This window comes from Cibotium barometz, chromosome 38 (genome assembly GCF_041138505.1).
Source record: "Cibotium barometz isolate CiBa-2024 chromosome 38, ASM4113850v1, whole genome shotgun sequence".
Taxonomy (NCBI): Eukaryota; Viridiplantae; Streptophyta; class Polypodiopsida; order Cyatheales; family Cibotiaceae; genus Cibotium; species Cibotium barometz.
Window position 1 is genome coordinate 5,497,621 of NC_141083.1, and position 17,940 is coordinate 5,515,560.

A 17,940-nucleotide genomic window follows, 5' to 3' on the forward strand; every position below is an offset into this window, starting at 1 on the left:
GATTCCCAGGTCTTCCTTGCGCATATTGGCCTATGTTAGAGGCCATCAGGTTTGCCTTTGGGTTGGTTCTTCAAGTGCCCCCCCTCCACGCCTTGCCGACATCTTCTGCCCAGGTGGCTACTGCCTCGGTGGATGCTATCCCCAAGGTCATGGTTCTTGCCCGTGACATTGAGCTCTTTGAGGACTATGTTTTGCTTCCGGGCCCTTGTGGCCCTTTGAAGCAATGTATGGAGATTGCAGGTAAACCCGATCATTGCCGGGTTTGTCACCAACAGGGTCACTTTGCTCGAGATTGCCCTCGGGCTCGAGGTCGCAAGAGGCCTCGTAAGCGTGCTGGTCAGGCGCCACCTCCCTTGGTTCCGCCCCGTCCTTCAATCCACCAGGTGTGGTGAGCTGTCTCTCACGCCCGCCCCCCTGGTGCGAGTGATGGGAAGGCCTCCTCGGATCATGTACAGATAGATGATGTTTCTGGTCAGAGGGATGTGTCAACTGATGCATCTTTGAGAAGAGATGATATCTCAGATCAGGATGATTTTGTTGAGTCCTCTCTACTTGGAGGGGGCGATATGCAGGATGTTCAGCGCAGTGGGGATCATGTATTGCTGGATTTTCAGCATGATGCCATTGCCCTTGATGCCCCGCAGGGCGAACACGTTTCTCGTACATATGCAGGTACTGTGCAGGGCCTCGGACAAGGACATGTCAATGGACTTTGCCCCGTGGATTTTCCCGTCCTCCAACATTATGAGAGGCGTCCTCAGGCTGCCCATCGTCTTCTTAGATCGGGGGTCAAACCCTCTTCTCTTCCATGAGAATCGTCTCATGGAATGTTTAGGGCCTTGGAGGGCTTCCCACCCGTGGTGGTAGGAAGCGCCTTATGAAGGACCAGCTTCACCCGCTGTTACAGGAGGGTCTATGGATGTACTTTTGTTGCAGGAACACAAATTGGATAGATCTCACTGTGGCAAAATTGGTAAGATGCTTTCTAGCCACACCTTCTGGTCCTCGGCACTTAGGACTAGAGGGGGTGTTTGCATTTCAGTGGCAACATCTGTTATGCCTCATGTTATTGGGCACGGTGTTATCATCCCAGCTAGAGCACAGTGGATCTTGATCATGCATGAGGGTCAGAAATTGGGAATCTTGAATATCTATGCACCTAACGTGAGAGGTGAAAGGGTGGCCATTTGGGACACCATTACGAATGTCATTCCCTAGGTTGATCATTGGATAGTGGGAGGAGATTTTAATATGGTTGAGCAACCTTCTGATATGCAGGATGTTCAGCGCAGTGGGGATCATGTATTGCTGGATTTTCAGCATGATGCCATTGCCCTTGATGCCCCGCAGGGCGAACAAGTTTCTCGTACATATGCAAGTACTGTGCAGGGCCTCGGACAAGGACATGTCAATGGACTTTGCCCCGTGGATTTTCCCGTCCTCCAACATTATGAGAGGCGTCCTCAAGCTGCCCATCGTCTTCTTAGATCGGGGGTCAAACCCTCTTCTCTTCCATGAGAATCGTCTCATGGAATGTTTAGGGCCTTGGAGGGCTTCCCACCCGTGGTGGTAGGAAGCGCCTTCTGAAGGACCAGCTTCACCCTGCTGTTACAGGAGGGTCTATGGATGTACTTTTGTTGCAGGAACACAAATTGGATAGATCTCAGTGTGGCAAAATTGGTAAGATGCTTTCTGGCCACACCTTCTGGTCCTCGACAGTTGGGACTAGAGGGGGTGTTTGCATTTCAGTGGCAGCATCTGTTATGCCTCATGTTATTGGGCACGGTGTTATCATCCCTGCTAGAGCACAGTGGATCTTGATCATGCATGAGGGTCAGAAATTGGGAATCTTGAATATCTATGCACCTAACGTGAGAGGTGAAAGGGTGGCCATTTGGGACACCATTACGAATGTCATTCCCCAGGTTGATCATTGGATAGTGGGAGGAGATTTTAATATGTGGAGCGAACCTCATGGGAGAGGTTCACGCTTTCCTTTTTAGGCAGGGATTGCTGGACTGAGGATGACTTCCAGAGAAGGCCGAATTCCTTATCTTTCTCTTGGCATAACCGCAGGAGCGGGGATGAGAGTATCTTTGCACGTCTAGACAGGTTTTATGCCTGGCACCACCAAATCCGATCATTGCCCCGTCGTTTTGTGTCTCAGGGAGCCTGGGGCTCGCTCGACCTCTACCCGTGTCCGTATCCCTGACTCTCTTTATCTAGATGCTGACATCTCCCTTGAGATCAGAGAGATATGGAGATCTTGTGACGGTCCTGATCCTCGTCATAATATTGCGCTAGCTCTTGAGAGGACCAGCCATCATTATCATAGCACTGCCTTGTCCAAGAAGAAGGAGGCTCTGGACAAGGAGAGAGCTATTAGACGTAGGATTGCTGCACTTCAGAGGGAACATGAAAAGCATCCACATGCGTCTTGGATTACAGACCTCTTGACCACAGTTAGAGCAGAGCTGCAGTTGGCCATGGACAGGAGGGCTGAGTTCGCCTTTCATGCGAACGAGGCTTTTTGGACTCGGATGGGTGGCAGATGCAACAAAGAGTTTTTTTCAACACACAGGCCTTCCCATAGCAAGGATTCTATGAGGTACTTGTAGGCTTCACAGGGTGAGGTTCAGATTGAGCCTGATAAGGTGAGGGATATTGCTTCAAATTTTTATCGGTCTTTGTTGACTGCAGAGGTGCCCTCTCCTCAGAGAGAGATGGCACGGCAGAAAGTTTGGGAGTGCATGCCCAGGCTCATTACAGATGCTATGTGTTCTTCCTTGGATGCCCCTTTCTCTCGAAGGAGGAATTCCTTCACGCACTGCATGCTCTTTCCAATGGTTCATGCCCAAGGGATGATGGTCTTTCTCCCGCCTTCTTTATTCTTTTTTGGGATCATATTGGAGATGCTATCACTGTTGCCCTTTAGGAAATGTGGTTGTCGCGTATGATGCCTCCATACCTCACGGAGGGGCTGATTCACCTTATCCCCAAGGGTGGGGACAAGACTGATATCAAGCAATGGAGGCCCATCACCCTCCTTGGATCGGCATATAAAATCTTAGCTAAAGCCTTGAGTATAAGGTTGCAATCGATTCTCCAAAGGACTATCCATGATACCGAGATAGGGTTACTCCAAGGAAGGAGTATATTTGATAACATCTTTTCTTTCTGGGAAGCTGTCGAGTGGGCAAAGTTTAGTCAGCAGCCTCTTGCCATTCTTTTGCTTGATTTTGAAAAAGCTTATGACAGAGTGGATTGGGATTTTTTGGATGGCCCTATGGCACACATGGGGTTTTCCCAAAACTGGATCAGAGGGGTGTCCTGCCTATACAGGGAGGCTCATAGCACTGTTTTAGCCTGTGGGGGGCGCAGTGAGCGTTTTCAGATTTCCCGTTCAATGAGGCAGGACTGTCCCCTCGCCCCTTTACTTTACCTCATTGTAGCCGAGGCTATGAGAAGGTTTCTTCGGGCTGCCCTTGGTGTTGTGGGTCTCAAGCTGCCTTTATGCACGGAGGAGGAGTTTTTGGACTCTGAGTTAGCAGATGATACGGCGTTGTTCCTTGAGGCTTCACATGCTTGTTTATGTGCTTTCCAGACAGCCTTGGACGCCTTTTGTTTGGTAACAGGAGCTACTATCAATTGGCATAAGTCAATTGGTTTTTGGATCAGTGATTCTCCTCTTGCAAATTGGGGTACAGATGTTGGTTTTACTTGGATTGATAGAGGATGTTCTGCCAGATACCTTGGTTGTCAGGTGGTCGTTGACATCTCCCCTGCACAACAGTTTGCTCTAGTGCTCTTAAGCATTAAAAGCAAACTTCATCACTGGAGTAGGAGGAAGCTCTACTTGGCCTCTAGAGCTTTGGTGGTTAACCAAGTTTTGCTGGCCACGGCTTGGTTTATCGCTTCGTGCTGGATTTTTCATAAGGGCTGCATTGGCCAGCTTCGTCGCCTTATTCGGAACTTTCTTTGGTCAGGGCTTGATAGAAATGCACACATCAGGGCTAGAGTTGCTTGGGAAACTATTATCAGGCCTAAGCAGGAAGGGGGATTGAATATCATTGACCCTGAGGTGCAATGTAAGGCTTTGCTTTGTAAGCTTGTTGTTAGGGGCTTTCTTCCAAGCACTGAGCCGTGGAACGACTTTCTCATGCAGCAGATCACAAAGTGTGTCCCTGTTCGCGGAGGTGATTGGACTCTCATCTCACGCTTTATTTTTTCGGATGCAGTTCACCGCTCCCCTTCCTCCCCCTGGTTAGGTCCCTCCTACGGGCCTGCGACTGCCTGAGGAGGTTTTTGGTACACATCCCCCCGCGTTCAGCGGAGGGAGTTAACCGGCAGCCCATTCTGTGGTGATCTTAGATGTGCAAGGTAGGCCTCTTGGGGCAGCTATGCATATTCTTTGGGCTGGCTAGGAGACCCTATGCCCCACAGTGATGGCTTGGAAGAGGCTTCAGAGCCTTACCAAGGTACAGAGATTGGATTTCAAGCAGCATTTGAGAGGCTCTAGCCGGAGGATTGCACAGATTGATGTAGCCATTCCCAACCACTGGATTACTGGATCTTTCTTGGAAGGCCGTCATCATTCTTGGTTTGGGGTTTTTTCTGGGGGACAGGTGTTCCTCTTCAGGTTATGGGTCTCCCCTTGCCTAGGGAGGATGATGTACCGGTCTTTTCTTCTGTACAAGATGGATGGCAGCTGGAGAGATGTGACGTGCAGGACCTTATTGAGGGCCCCCAAATTCGTCCAGTCAGAGTTGTTGGCAAGTTAGGGAAGCACGTCTTTGTTGACCACCCCCCCCCCTCCGTGATGATCACAGAGAGTGTTAGCCTTTGGGTGTATGGTGGCTGCCCTATCAGACATTTGCATTGGGACCCCAGTGAGTGGGAGTGGAAGGATGCTTGTAACCCTTTGAAAAGCATGCCTTCTTTCAGTTATACCGTGCGGAATGCCAGACATCTTATCTTGGGACACATTCAGAGTGTCCCTACTCTTAGAGCCCATTGGGAATTTTACGGCATTTCGACTGACATTCAGAGGGTATTTTGGCAGCGATTGTGGCATTCTTATAGGAAGCCACAGATTTCCTCCTTTATCTGGGTTTCTCTTCATAGTGGTCTGGCCACCAATCAGTGGAGATCTGTTACTGGTGCTTGCCCAGCATGCCCTAGATATGCAGGAGTTTCAGAGTCAGTTTACCATTGTTTATGGGAATGCAGGGAAGCACAGAGGGTTTGGTCTGCGATTGCACACCTCTTTGGTAGGATTAAGAGGGATGCTATCATTTCTTTTGGTTCTATCATTTGGTTGACACAGTCTGGGCCTCAGCTGAGATTCGAGGGGACTGACAAGAGCTTGGCCATTATGGTTAGGCAAGGAGTTGCTCGGCAGTGTTGTCTTCAGGATTTGCCACTTTCACACTTTGTCCCTCCGACACAAAGGTTAGACAGCTCTTGGGAGATTATTGCTAGCATCTCAGCCTGGAATATCTGGAAGGCTAGATGCACCGAGGCCATTGAAGGTACTCCCGTTCTTGTTTCTCAGTGTCTTTGCACGATTTGGAGTGATATTATTCACACCATTATGGCTACCCGGGCCAGAATTCAAGGATCTTCGAGGACTGCGGAGAGGAAGCGCGGCCAGTTTATGAGAGAGTGGGACATTGGTATCTTTTTCACATCCTCTCATTCGGGACCCTATTGGCAACACAGGGCTCCTGATTGGTTGAGATCTCCACCTTGCTTGGTGTGAAATTTCCATTTTGTAAAATTTTTTCATACTAAATACAAGTCTCCTTTCTGAAAAAAAAAAAAAATCATGTGTGTAAGGATTAAAGCGAAGGTAGCCTTTACTACCACTACTGTAACCCACAAATATGCACTCAGTGGCTTTGTCTCATCAAGCTTACCTTGCAATTGCTGAGGTACATGTGCATAATCAATACATCCGAAAACTCTAAAGTGATCAACTTTAGGTTTCCTCTCGTGCCAGGCCTCATATGGCGTTATGGTTTTCAATGCTTTGGTAGGACATCTATTCAACATAAGTGTAGCACCTATGATTGCCTCCATCCAGAATTTGTGAGACAAGCCTTTGCCTTTAACCATGCATCTAGCCATGTCCATCAATGACATGTTCTTTCTTTCAGCAACACCATTTTACTGAGGAGAATATGGCATCGTACATTGATGCTTTATGCCCTTTTCTACCATAAAAGCTTTGAAATCAACTGACATGTATTCCCCCCCTCACCCCCCCCCCCCCCTTCAATCTGTACGGAGGGTCTGCACTGTGCAACCTATTTGATTTTCAACATGTGCCACAAAATGCTAAAAACATGCAAATACATCGGATTTCGCTTTCAAGGAATACACCCAAGCAAATCTGGAGTAGTCATAGATAAGGTTACAAAGTATACATGTTTTCCAATAGATGATGTCCGCATAGGACGACACATGACTGTGCACAAGCTGTAATTTCTAGACGGCCCTTGTTGATTCATCTTTTGGGAATGCATTTATGTGCATCTCACCCAATATGCACCCTTCACATACATGTTTTGGTGGCAGTTCTACACGAGGCATGTCCTACACCATTTGATGCCTTTGCAATAGCATCGAGCTACCATAATTCACATCCCAAACCTGGCATGCCGCAATTTTGCCTCTTGCATGGCAGGTGTTAGTGTGGTAACCACAGGAGCATCATGCTCTGTTCTGTCAAACTTGTCAAGATGATATAACCCATGGTACAATGTGCCGGATGTGACCAATGCACAGCCACCTTCACGGTCTTTGACTGTGCACTTGCCGTTCTCAAAGTTCAATGCATATCCTCTTTTAGCAAAAGAGGAGACAAACAACAAGTTCTTCTTAATCCAAGGCACATACAATACATTTGGAAGACATAAGTTTGCACCATCTGCTGTTGTGAGGATCACCTCACCAACACCATAAATTGAATAAGAATAATTTTTTGCATATGTTACATGTTTGCCTTCAAGGACAACCATAAGCTTCTTAAACAAATTTCTCTGTGAGGTAATGTGATTAGAAGCACCAATGTCAAAGAACATTGTGTTGTGTCTTCCATTGACATTGAGAGATATGCTCTAATGATGCATCATAATTGCAAGTAAGAAAAGTCCACTCATCTTGCACAAGATTTACTGACGCATCATCTTTCACTGTAGGTGATGAAGAAGAATCTACAGCCATGCCGCTTTCCTTTTTCTTCTCCTTTGGAAGCCTCGTTTTGCACTCATTCAAATAGTGACCCGGCCTTTTGTAGTAGTGACATTTGTCCTTTTTCTTGGGCTTGCCTGCAAAAATTTTAGCCTTTTGTGAAGGCTGTCCCAAATCAGCCTTTGGCTGAAAATTGCTTTTGGTTTTTCCTTTGCCCTTGCCTTGGGCAACAAAAGCCCTATCACTGCCACACATCATGGAAGATTTGTTCTTCCGATTCTGCTCCTCCTGTAGCAACAAGCCAACCAACTCTTCAAACAAGATTGGTTCCGGGTTCCCCGCATAGAAAGAGTGAGCAATGTGTGGAAGTTCAAGTAAGTTTTTGGCAATGATGATAGTGTCCTAGAAACCAGCTCCTTTTCAAAAATGACCTCATCAATATTGAGCAACTGCTCCCAAAGATCCTGCATCTTCATAAGATGATAAGCCATACTGTCACCATCATTCATGTCCAAGTTCTCAAGTTCTTTCTTGAGATATGCAACCTTGGCCTCATTCTTTGCCTGATACATGGTTTCAAGTACATCCCAAGCTCGCCGTGAAGTCGTGCAAGACCTGATATGCGGTATGATTGATCACTTTACTAACAAAGCAATCAAAGCCATCGCTTGGGCATCACAAGTATCCCATCTCTTCTACTCCTATGAGGGAAGAGTAGGTACTCCAACTTGGTGAGCACCACGGCCAGGTGTGTTAGGTGCTATGTTTGCAAGATGTACATCTTTACCTAATACATAACCCCATAAACCATTGGCGACAAGAAGGTTTCGGACCATGAAACTCCAGAGGGAGTACTTACTGCCATCCAATTTGTCCTCTTGGGACAAAACCCCCAATATATTGGTTGTATTCCTAGCCATAATGCTTGCCACCAAGAGATATGCAAACACTTGCAACCAAGTATGTTGTAAAAAGCACATGCAAGCAAAACTGGACTGCTATGCCAGGCAATTTCAGATTCTTGAGCAAACTTTTTGCCTCAATACATGGCTGCAGTAAATGTGTAAATGTCTGGAGTGTCCCAACACAAGCAATGCAAATCTCTGCACAATCAATGCATAAACATCCAATCAAGGCCTGTAAAATGGAAAGCCCCAAATTTTAGTGCACCAGAGAGCTGAATGATGTGCCAATTGCACACAAATGCGAAAAGCCCCAAATTTTAATGCACCATTGGGCTCAATTTTGTAACAATTGCACATAACTTGCAAAAGCCCCAAATCCTTGTGTACCTTGTAGCTGCAATTGTGCAATTAAGCACGAATTTCTAAAAACCCCCGAATTTTTGCCAAGCTTGCAGCTTTAATTTCTACAATTACGCCAAAAATCTGCAATTGCGAGCATGAAATTGTCCTGTTTGCTTTGAATTATCCAATTAAGCATGAATCTCAAAAAATCCCTAATTTTCAATGAACCATGCACTTGAAATCTTGCATTGTACTGCTACCTACACACCTAGAATTTTGCAATGAAGCATGTAACTCACAAAAGCCCCAAAACATAAATCCAATTTACCTGTTGGAAAGGGGGCAGCTAGCCGACTGTGACAACCAGCCAACAAAGGTTGCAGACCAGTTGTGGAGCAGAATGACCAGCAGGCAAACACGTAGGCAACCGAGGCGACAGAAGCGAGTAGGCATGCAGCTGAGGGGAAGGACAGTGAGTAGGCGAACAGCCGAGCAGGCAGTTGAGGCAACAGACGACAAGCAGGCCGGTACACGGAGGCAAACAGGCTACATGGAAAGCTGCAGGGAACGGACAAGTGTTGCAACCACCACGACTGTGTTCGACGACCAGAATGAAACGGCGACTGAACTCTGATGTGTCAGATGGCAGAACTACCGAACTGAAGAACCCCAAAAAACTCGAAAAACTCCTCTGTGCCACGTCAACCACAAAAGCTGCACCCACTGTGGTGCGAGCGCCACCATTGGGCCGGGCGGAGATAGTGATCCCTGCACTAGTGCTGCCGGGCACGGCAGCCGAATCCGGCAGTGGGTGGCGGTGCGGGAGGGCCGACTACGGATCAAAGCGATCACAAAGGCCGAAAGAGAGCCGACAGAGGGCGCCCAATGGAAGCATCGCGAACGAACAGAGACATAGATCTGGGAGGTGTCCTGCGTGAGAGGAAGCAGCCAGCAGAGCAACTCTGATACCACTGTTGGCCCAGGAGGGGAGCTGCAGGAACTAAATTAGGGTTTGGCATAGTAGCGCACACACAAGCAAGCACACACAAGATGATGAGAGATGCAAAGAATAGATTGCATTGGAATGTGTGGAGTTGGGTCAACTCCATAATATCATAATACAACTAAAGTAGAAGGTGTCCTTTCACACCAGATCTCAAGGGGAAAAAACCCAAAGGGAAAAAGTGTCCTTTGTTAGCCGATGTTCACATGTGGCACTACTCATATCATATATGCCAATAAGGCTAGTCCGGGGGGGGGGGGGGGGGAAACGGCGCCGCAAGTGGGCGGGCGTGCAAAGGGCAGGAGAAGAAGTCAATGGGGAGAGAGAGGCAAGGGAGGAGAAGGGGTGGATGAAGGCAGTGGAGGTGCTGAGGGAGAAGAGGCAATGTGATTGAATGAAGTCTTCACATGAATTGGGAGGGGATCTGTACTCCCACGGGAGCACACCGTGGTTGGCACCCCAACCTCGGGCTCCACACCAATGGAAAGGCCATCCCTGCATTGAGCACACCTTCAACGCTGGTGGCTTCGACAGTCTTCCACACCTGCTACTACTGCTGATGGTATCGCTCCTACATAGGTCGGCCTAAAGGTGGCAAGGGGGTAAGGTTGGGGTGGAACTGGACAGGGTGACTCACGTCCTGCAGCTCCTCAGCCGTTCAGACATCCTAGGGCGGCGCATGGAGCACAATTAAAGAAATTTGAAGGAGTATTTGTCAATTATTTTTAAAATCCCACACGATGTGGAGTTCAACAGAAACCAATCATTGTGAGTACTTGTCAATTATTGTTTTCAGATAAGGTGTTGGATGTGGAATCCAACTTAAAAGTTTGGACGAATATATATTTCTGTAAGAAAAGGTGTAAGATACATGAATTAATTGGGGGTATTAGAACTACTACTACAGATTTCAGCAGTTGGGAGAGGACTACAAGAGGGTTTCTTGCAGTGTTCACAATGTGTTACTTTCTAGCAGATTTGGCAGATTTCTTTGCAACTTTGCAAGCTTTATCTAATTCATCAATAAGGTTTAGAGAATTAAGCCAGTCAACCATCCAACTGCCATATTACCTGTCCAGCTCACAATGCCATAAAAACACTGCCTGATCTGGCATGTTTCCCTAGTCACATTCAGTAGTTTCTAAAATCTAAATCTAGGTTCTTCATGTCCATTATGTAGAGGCAACAAAACACCATGCCATTACATAGAAGCTATCCAATACATTCTAAAGAATCCTCTAGGCCTAGTAAAAGTTTAAAAACCAACCTTTGCTTAGTCTACCTATGTAAAGAGAACAAAGGGCCTTAACGAAGATAGCTTCTAGTTGAATTGAGCAAACATACAAAGAAAGAAACAAAAAACAGCAAATAATGCAGTCAAGGTCCCAAGAAGCCTAACCGTCAAAGTTTCTGAGCACCCAAAGTCTCCACCACCATACACAAAAAGATAACCATCGACGGGTACCATGCTCTCCCTTGCACCAGCAGCACACCAATGCAAAGCAAGAACTGGTGACCTTGATTTATTTGAAGAAAGTTGAAGCTTCACCAAAGGAACACTAGATTGGTTTGAGGGTCTGCCGGATGTGAAGGCTAAATCCCAAAGCCAGATGTCACCATCAGTGTAGCCCACCGCCAACAAATCACCATACAAATCAGCCCAACAAATGCAGCAAATATCCTTCTCATCGCCCTCCTCATCACTTGAGCTATGTACACCCTCTTCGCCCAACTGATTTTCTCGAGTTTCCCTATTGCCCTTTACTCTAAATACTTGTGCATCATAGATCCCCCATACAATGATCAACCCGCTGCTATAGGCAATTAGTACCCTGCAAGATACATGAACTACAATCATATGAAATCTTGACTAAAGCTGCATTAAGAATCACAAGTGCCTTGACTGTGAAATAGCCCATATTACAACCTTCATTTGTATATATAATGCATTTGCAAAAAGACAAAAAATACCAAGCTTGTGTTTTTAGTATATACCGGCTGTGATCAGTCTCTGGAAATGGTAGAATGTGAATCACGGAAGGTGAACTGTCGTAAGAAGATCCTTCTATACCCCCTGCAAATTGTGAAACATTCAAAACTGTCAAGAAACTCAAGGAGTTGAGCACTCAAACCACAAAAGGCCATGCAAACACTGCTCAGAAACCAAAACATCCATGTAACAACAGAGGATGAGTTGCAATGGCATATAGCAAAACACTGAGAGGACATCCTTGCCGAACCGAGCGACCCAATGTCTATGAAGAAGACAGAGCATATGCTAAAAGGTAACTGGCAGACCCATCCGCATAAAGCCAATGCACCACATTTTGCATTTTAGAACCAAATCCCAACTTGGCCATAACTGCCGCAATGAAATCCCAGCGAACAATATCAAAAGCTTTCTCAATGTCCACTTGCATGATTAGAACATCCTAGCTAGTGTATTTGGCATACTCTATGCCAATATTAGCATTAGCAATATTATCAAGAATCTGTCTACGTGGCACAAAACCATAGTGAGATGGGTGTAACCCCGTAAACAGAAAATGTGACAGCCGTAGAAGAAGCTAGCTTATAAACCACTGGCATGAGAGTAGTAGGACGCTAGTCCGACAAACGTTCACAAAGCTGTTTTTAGGAATCAATCGCGCAGCAAACCCTTTTTCAATGATTGAGGCATGTGACTAGAAAGCCAAGCATCATTAATCATGCAGAGCACTACAAGACTCAGATCATCCGAGAACTCAACAAAAAACTCAAGACTAAGACCATCCCATCCAGGGGAATTTGAGCGACCCAAACGAGCCAAAGCAACGTTCAACTCCTCCTCGGTAAACGGCACCTCCAACGCAAGAGCCTCATCCTCAAAAAGAATAGAAAAGAATAGGGTGCACACATCGTAAGAACACACATCTGGCTGCAATTTTAGAAGAAGAAGAAGGTCCAGGGGCAGCAAACAAATCAGCAAAGTGATGTGTCACGACATCATCAAGCTGTGAGTTATTTTTAGTCCAAGTGCCATCCGGCCGTTGCACCCTATGAAGTGAATGCATACGTCTTGAAGTGTGAAGGGTTTTGAGAAAAGCGTTGGAGGAGCAGCCCTTGTCCTGCAGAGCTTTATGTCGAGAACAAACCTGCCATTTCTGAAGCTTACGTTTATCATTGTCAACCAAGCAATGGTGTGCACATCGGAAGCTGCATGCTCCTCCTCAGTAAGAGCACGTTGCTGACCAATATTAGTAAGTTTCTGCATTTGAGATTTAGCATTTGCTACTCGAGTTGTTAAGTCCCCTATATACCACTTACCATAGTCTCTGATGACATCCTGCATGCCCATAGAAAAATGATCACATGCCCAATCGGCATCCACAGAAGCATGCAAAACAAGGCGGTCAATGAGTTGCTGTACCATGGACTTAAAGCATTGATGTTTGAGATAGCTATTATTAACTAGCAAGAACCTTTTGCAAGGAAGCAGTCCATCATGTATAGGGAGACCAAAATACAACATCATAGATACTGGAAAATGATCAGATAAGTGCATCGAAAAGTCTAGGCTCATGTCACAAGTGAAATCATCAAACTGCACTGCATGTAACATGTACCATCTGTCCAATCTAGACCAATAGCTAGCAAAAGCATTATGATGGAAAGTATAGCCAGGGCAACCCAGCATAAGATGCTGCCATAAATCACATGTGTGCAACGAGTCAGCAATTCTACACCAAGCCTAGCGTTCTCTGAAAAGCATATGAGACCGATGTGGATTGTTGTCCCTTGAATCAAGCACATTATTGAAATCTCCACAAAGAAAAGCATGTCCCAACCAAGGATAAGCAGCCAAACGACGCCACATTTCAGCCCACGTAGCAGATGTTTGCGAGGCATAAATTGAAGCAAACTCATAAATTTCCCCATTAATAGTGCATTGAATAATCAGTAAACAGCCATGTGGATCATTATACGCAACATGTGGCTGTAATTCATGATGCACCAGCATGGCAACGCCCGAGAAAGAAGAAGCACCAGCATAAAAAATATGAAAGCCTGCAAAGTAGGCTTCATGGCGTGCCAAGGAGTGTTGATTATGCTCTTGCAAACACACTATATGCGATTTACTGCTATTTACATAGTCCCAAACCAGCCTCCATTTATTTATGTGACAAAGGCCCTGGACATTGTAAGTAATGCATTTGAATGGACTATACATATATACAATCAATATAATTGCCCTGCACATCAAACTTCCACCTGCATGGCTACGCTGGGCATAGGCATTGGGGCTTGACTCCCTGCATCCCCTTGCATAGGTGAAAGCGAGTCGGTTGCCATAGCAACATGTCCCATCTCATACATCGGTTCATCATAAATAGTGCCAGACTTTACTATTGCTGCCCATAATTTTCCAACTCCATGGACTTCAGCTGATGTAGTGGATTGACCAGAAGAAGAAGTAGAGGCAGTCCAATTGCGAGTAGGAAGCATGCGAGGTTTGGCAAGGATTGTCTTTTTAGGCATTTGCCAGGCAGAAGCATCACCTTTATAAGTACTTTTTGCCTGAGTAGTAGAGACACGAGACTGTGTAATGAGCTCGCTCTTTCCCTTATCAAGGGGCTGATCCATTAATGAGGGGGATTTGCCCTTTTGAGGGCGAGGAGCAGGGCTTTTTTCAGCGGCTTTTGCAGGGTGCATAGCATTTAGACCTCTCTATATCGCTTCTTGTCTATTATACAAGTACTTCAATGGGCTAAAGTTCAAGCTTTATACATCTCTGTTAAGCTCCTCTCCTAGGATCCCTCGCCTCTGCAAACGTTGCGGTCCTTCCAAATCCTGAATGTTCCATGCGACAATCTGCATAACTAATAGCGTTGGGAGGAATTGTTGGAACTCCCTCCACTCGAAGAGTCTTGGGCATGGGTTTGAATGGAGAGTAATCACAATTTATCCTAGGGCAAAGCCTAGCCAGGTGGGCACGAATCCTCCCCTCCGTGTGGAGTCACTCTTTCCGGGCCCTAGAATATGCATACTTTGGGCTCCATCTGTCACAATGAAGGTATCTGTTGGAGGGAGGGAGGGAAGTACTGCCAACGAAACATGAAGAAGTAAAAAGAGAAGCACCTCCAGATTGGAGGACACTATTTCCCCTCCTAGGTCCTTGAGGCCAAAGCCACCCATCTTCATGTGTGCCAATGGCAAGAAGTGAGTGAGCATGTCGGTGATATGCAGCTGCAAATGATGTGAGAGCTCTATTGTCTGCCTGTGAATGGCGGCAGACACATATGCCGTGCTCCATTCCATATGCAGTGCCACACTCAGAGGGAAGGAGCCACGCTCATGGGTGGAAGACTTGGAGTGATGCAAAACCACGCAGATCATGTCTCCTTCAAGATGCCTGCTCCCTCTATGGTGAGGCATTGAAATAATCTATAGTCTATTGGCTGCCTTACAACAAGGGGTTTGGGGAGGTGGGGGGGGGGGGGGGGGGTGCACACACCAGAGAGGCAGCGCTATAGGCTCTGAGAAAAAGTGGATCAAGCAACGAACCGAACTAGTTTGCTACCTCTGCTTTGGCTCAAGTGCGGGCGGTGGGCATGCTTTGAGGTGGCGAGGGAGAGGGGGTTCCAATGAAGCCGTGGGGGGGAGGGACTGAAGGAGCCAAGGGGGGGGACATTGGGCAAGGGATGGAGGGGGGAGGGGGGGTGGGGGGGATCTGAGAAATGGTGGATCAAGCGACGAACCGAACTAGTTTGCTACCTTTGCTTTGGCTCAGGCGCGGGCGGTGGGCATGCTTTGACGAGGGAGAGGGGGTTCCAATGAAGCCGTGGGGGGAGGGACTGAAGAGCGAAGGGGGGGGACATTGGGCAGGGGACGGGGGAGACGGAGGGGGGGGGGGGGGGGGATGATAGGGGGTGGCGGATGAGGGTGGGGAAGGAGATCAGAGGAAGAAAGGCTCACTTGTGAGGGAGGGGGGGCTAAGGCTGAGAGGCCAAACCTGCCGGGGACTCTAATGGGTCAAGAGGGCCTTGCTGGAACTTGGAAGTCTAGAGAGGGATCACGGCGAGGTAACGGTCTCCATAAAGGGGAAAGGGGGGGTGGGGGCGGGGGCGGGGGCATCACTGCCCAGGGGCTGCTGTGATAAGTGCTCATACCGGTTCTCTGACGTAACTGTATCCTCTTGAGGTCTGCTAGTCTGGCACGCTTGACGGTGTTGCTCTGCCCTAGAAATCTGATGATGGTTTCACCTTGAACTGGTATTGTGTACATTTTGGTGCATCCAGGATACCAACAAGTTTGTTTGATGGGGACAAGGAGGTATTATTTAGTGATGTTGTCTTTTGGTTTTAATGAAGCAATCTTCTTCACGGGAGATAAGTGTAATATCTTTGGTTTCTTTTGGTTAAAGTGTGAGTTCATGATGCTTTTTGGTGTTGTTAAAGCATAGAACAATGCAATGGAACCTGTGAAACAAAAGAAGAAAAAGGTGGACATCCACTTCCAAGTAGAAGCCGACTACGCTCCCTCCTGTAAGAGAAATCGGTCTAGGCCAGCATGCGAAGCCCACATCACTGAGCTTCGAAATGAAGGAAAGAAAAATATGGACCTATGGTTGGATGGTAGTATTTACCCACCAGAGCTTGCCACTCTCCTACATCGGGATCTTGAGGGGCCGGAACCTGGTGCTCTGAATCTCGGGGGCCGGGATGCCCCTCTACCCCTTGATGAGGAGATGTGTTGGAAACGGGGTGGGGGCGCTCTCTTGAACTGAAGATAGGGACAAGCTCTAGCTAGGTGTCCCATCTGATAGCAAATGAAGCAATGTTCGGGTAAACAAGAGTACTCAACTGTACAAATAGCAGCTTCATAGAGGCACGACAGCGATATGACACAAGGAACTATATTTGGAGATGCTATGCAGATGTGAAGAGAAGGAATCCCTACCATCTGTGCTAGAACCGAAGCAGTGGCAAGGGGGATTCCATCACTCTCGTGATAACTCCACCTATCACATGGGAGATGGGGAAGATATTCCTTCTCGAGGCCAAGAAAGAAAACTCTAACTGGAAAGCGTGAGACGCCGCTTAGAGGGTTGGACATTGGGTTGAAGCCGTGCTGCCACCTCACAAAGAAGGCGTGGGCCGTACGCACTGTGATGGGGCTCCACTTCATGACTTTGTTTGATACTACAAGCTCATCAAACTTGACGTGGTAGTATCCATGCCCCAAAGGATGAATATAAGTGATCTTTCCATGCTCGCCAATGAGGCTAGGCTACAGAAGATCCCTGAGCTGTGTGTTGGGCAGCTACCCACAATCTTGCAAACCAAGATGGAGGCCTCTAGGGAGGCAACTGTTGATATGAGGAGCTGAAGATCGGCTTTAGAAAAGCATAGGCAAGGGACGACGGCCTTGGTCGGGAATGATAGAGAGGTTGCCATCTTGGAGCCCTTAGAGGTGTGAAGACCAGAAGATGCCGATACTCGACGAAGAAAACAATTGCCCAAAAGCTGAAAACACATGTTGAAGGAGAGGCTGAAGAGGATAGGGCTCAGGGAAGTCAAAGAGGATCAAGAGGGGTTGGACCAAAAGATGGAGAAGGGGAGCAGGCTAGCAAAGAATCCAAGGGCAGCGGGGATGGAAGAGCGAAACAGGCGCAAGCGGAATGCGGGAAGAGGCTACGGGCATGTGGAAAAAAGGGGGGGGAGGGGGGGGGGGGGGGAGGGGGGACTAGCGGGCTGGAAGAGGTGCAGGCACGGGGGTGGAGAGGGCTAGAAGATGCCCAAGGGGGGGGTGGCTTGGGGGTGGGGGGTTGGAAGAAGAAGGCGCGGGAGCAAGGGCAGAAGCGGACGGGGGGTAGGGTGGGTGCGGGGGGGGGGGCTTCAACTCGTTAACTGTCTCCTCTCCTGGCCATCTTATTGCTAGACTTTGAGAAGGCACATGTTAGAGTTGATTCGGGTTTCCTTGAAGGAACCCTTAGATGTATGGCATTATGCTTAATGAGGAGATTTATGAGTTTGCCCCGGTTTATGCCTTGCAAACTTATGCTATGCGAGCTGAAATGTGACACCATTTGACAGCCTACCCTTGGATGGGACATGCTTTTCGTTGTGGGGATTTTAATAATGCACTTGATCCGGGGGACAACAGTACACATCGGTTTCATATGCTCTTAAGGGAATGTCATGCTCGTATGCTTGATTCCTTGCACGAACGTGATTTATGGCTGCATCTTATGTCGGGTCGCACTCGCTATACTTTCCATGACAATGCTCTCACTACTAGCTATTGGGCTCAATTGGACCGATGGTACATGTTGAATGTAGTGCAGTTTGATGCTTTTACCTACGCAATGAGCTTGGATTTCTCGATGCGCTTGTTGAATCATTTCTCGCTCTGTATGACATTGCATTTTGGTCTCCCACCGCAGGATGTGCCACTACCTTCCAAGAGGCTCTTGTTGGATAATAATAGTTATCTCAAGCATCAGTGCTTCCAGTT

The 17,940-nt window shown here is 47.4% G+C and overlaps 1 protein-coding gene across 34 annotated transcripts in view; it reads right to left on the reverse strand.

The window, feature by feature from the left end:
* LOC147616276 (uncharacterized) overlaps positions 1–17,940 on the reverse strand; it is a 141,148-nt gene that overhangs the window by 66,284 nt on the left and 56,924 nt on the right. For all 34 annotated transcript variants that reach the window (XR_015262466.1, XR_015262465.1, XR_015262468.1 and 31 more), the window contains 2 exons: positions 11,440–11,518; positions 10,844–11,276 (listed from right to left, as the gene is read on the reverse strand). Coding sequence is in view for 28 of the 34 variants with exons in the window: in XM_086777327.1 (XP_086633453.1) it covers positions 10,844–11,276; positions 11,440–11,518 (512 nt within the window). In the remaining 6 variants the exon portion in view is untranslated. The remainder of the gene's footprint in view (positions 1–10,843; positions 11,277–11,439; positions 11,519–17,940) is intronic.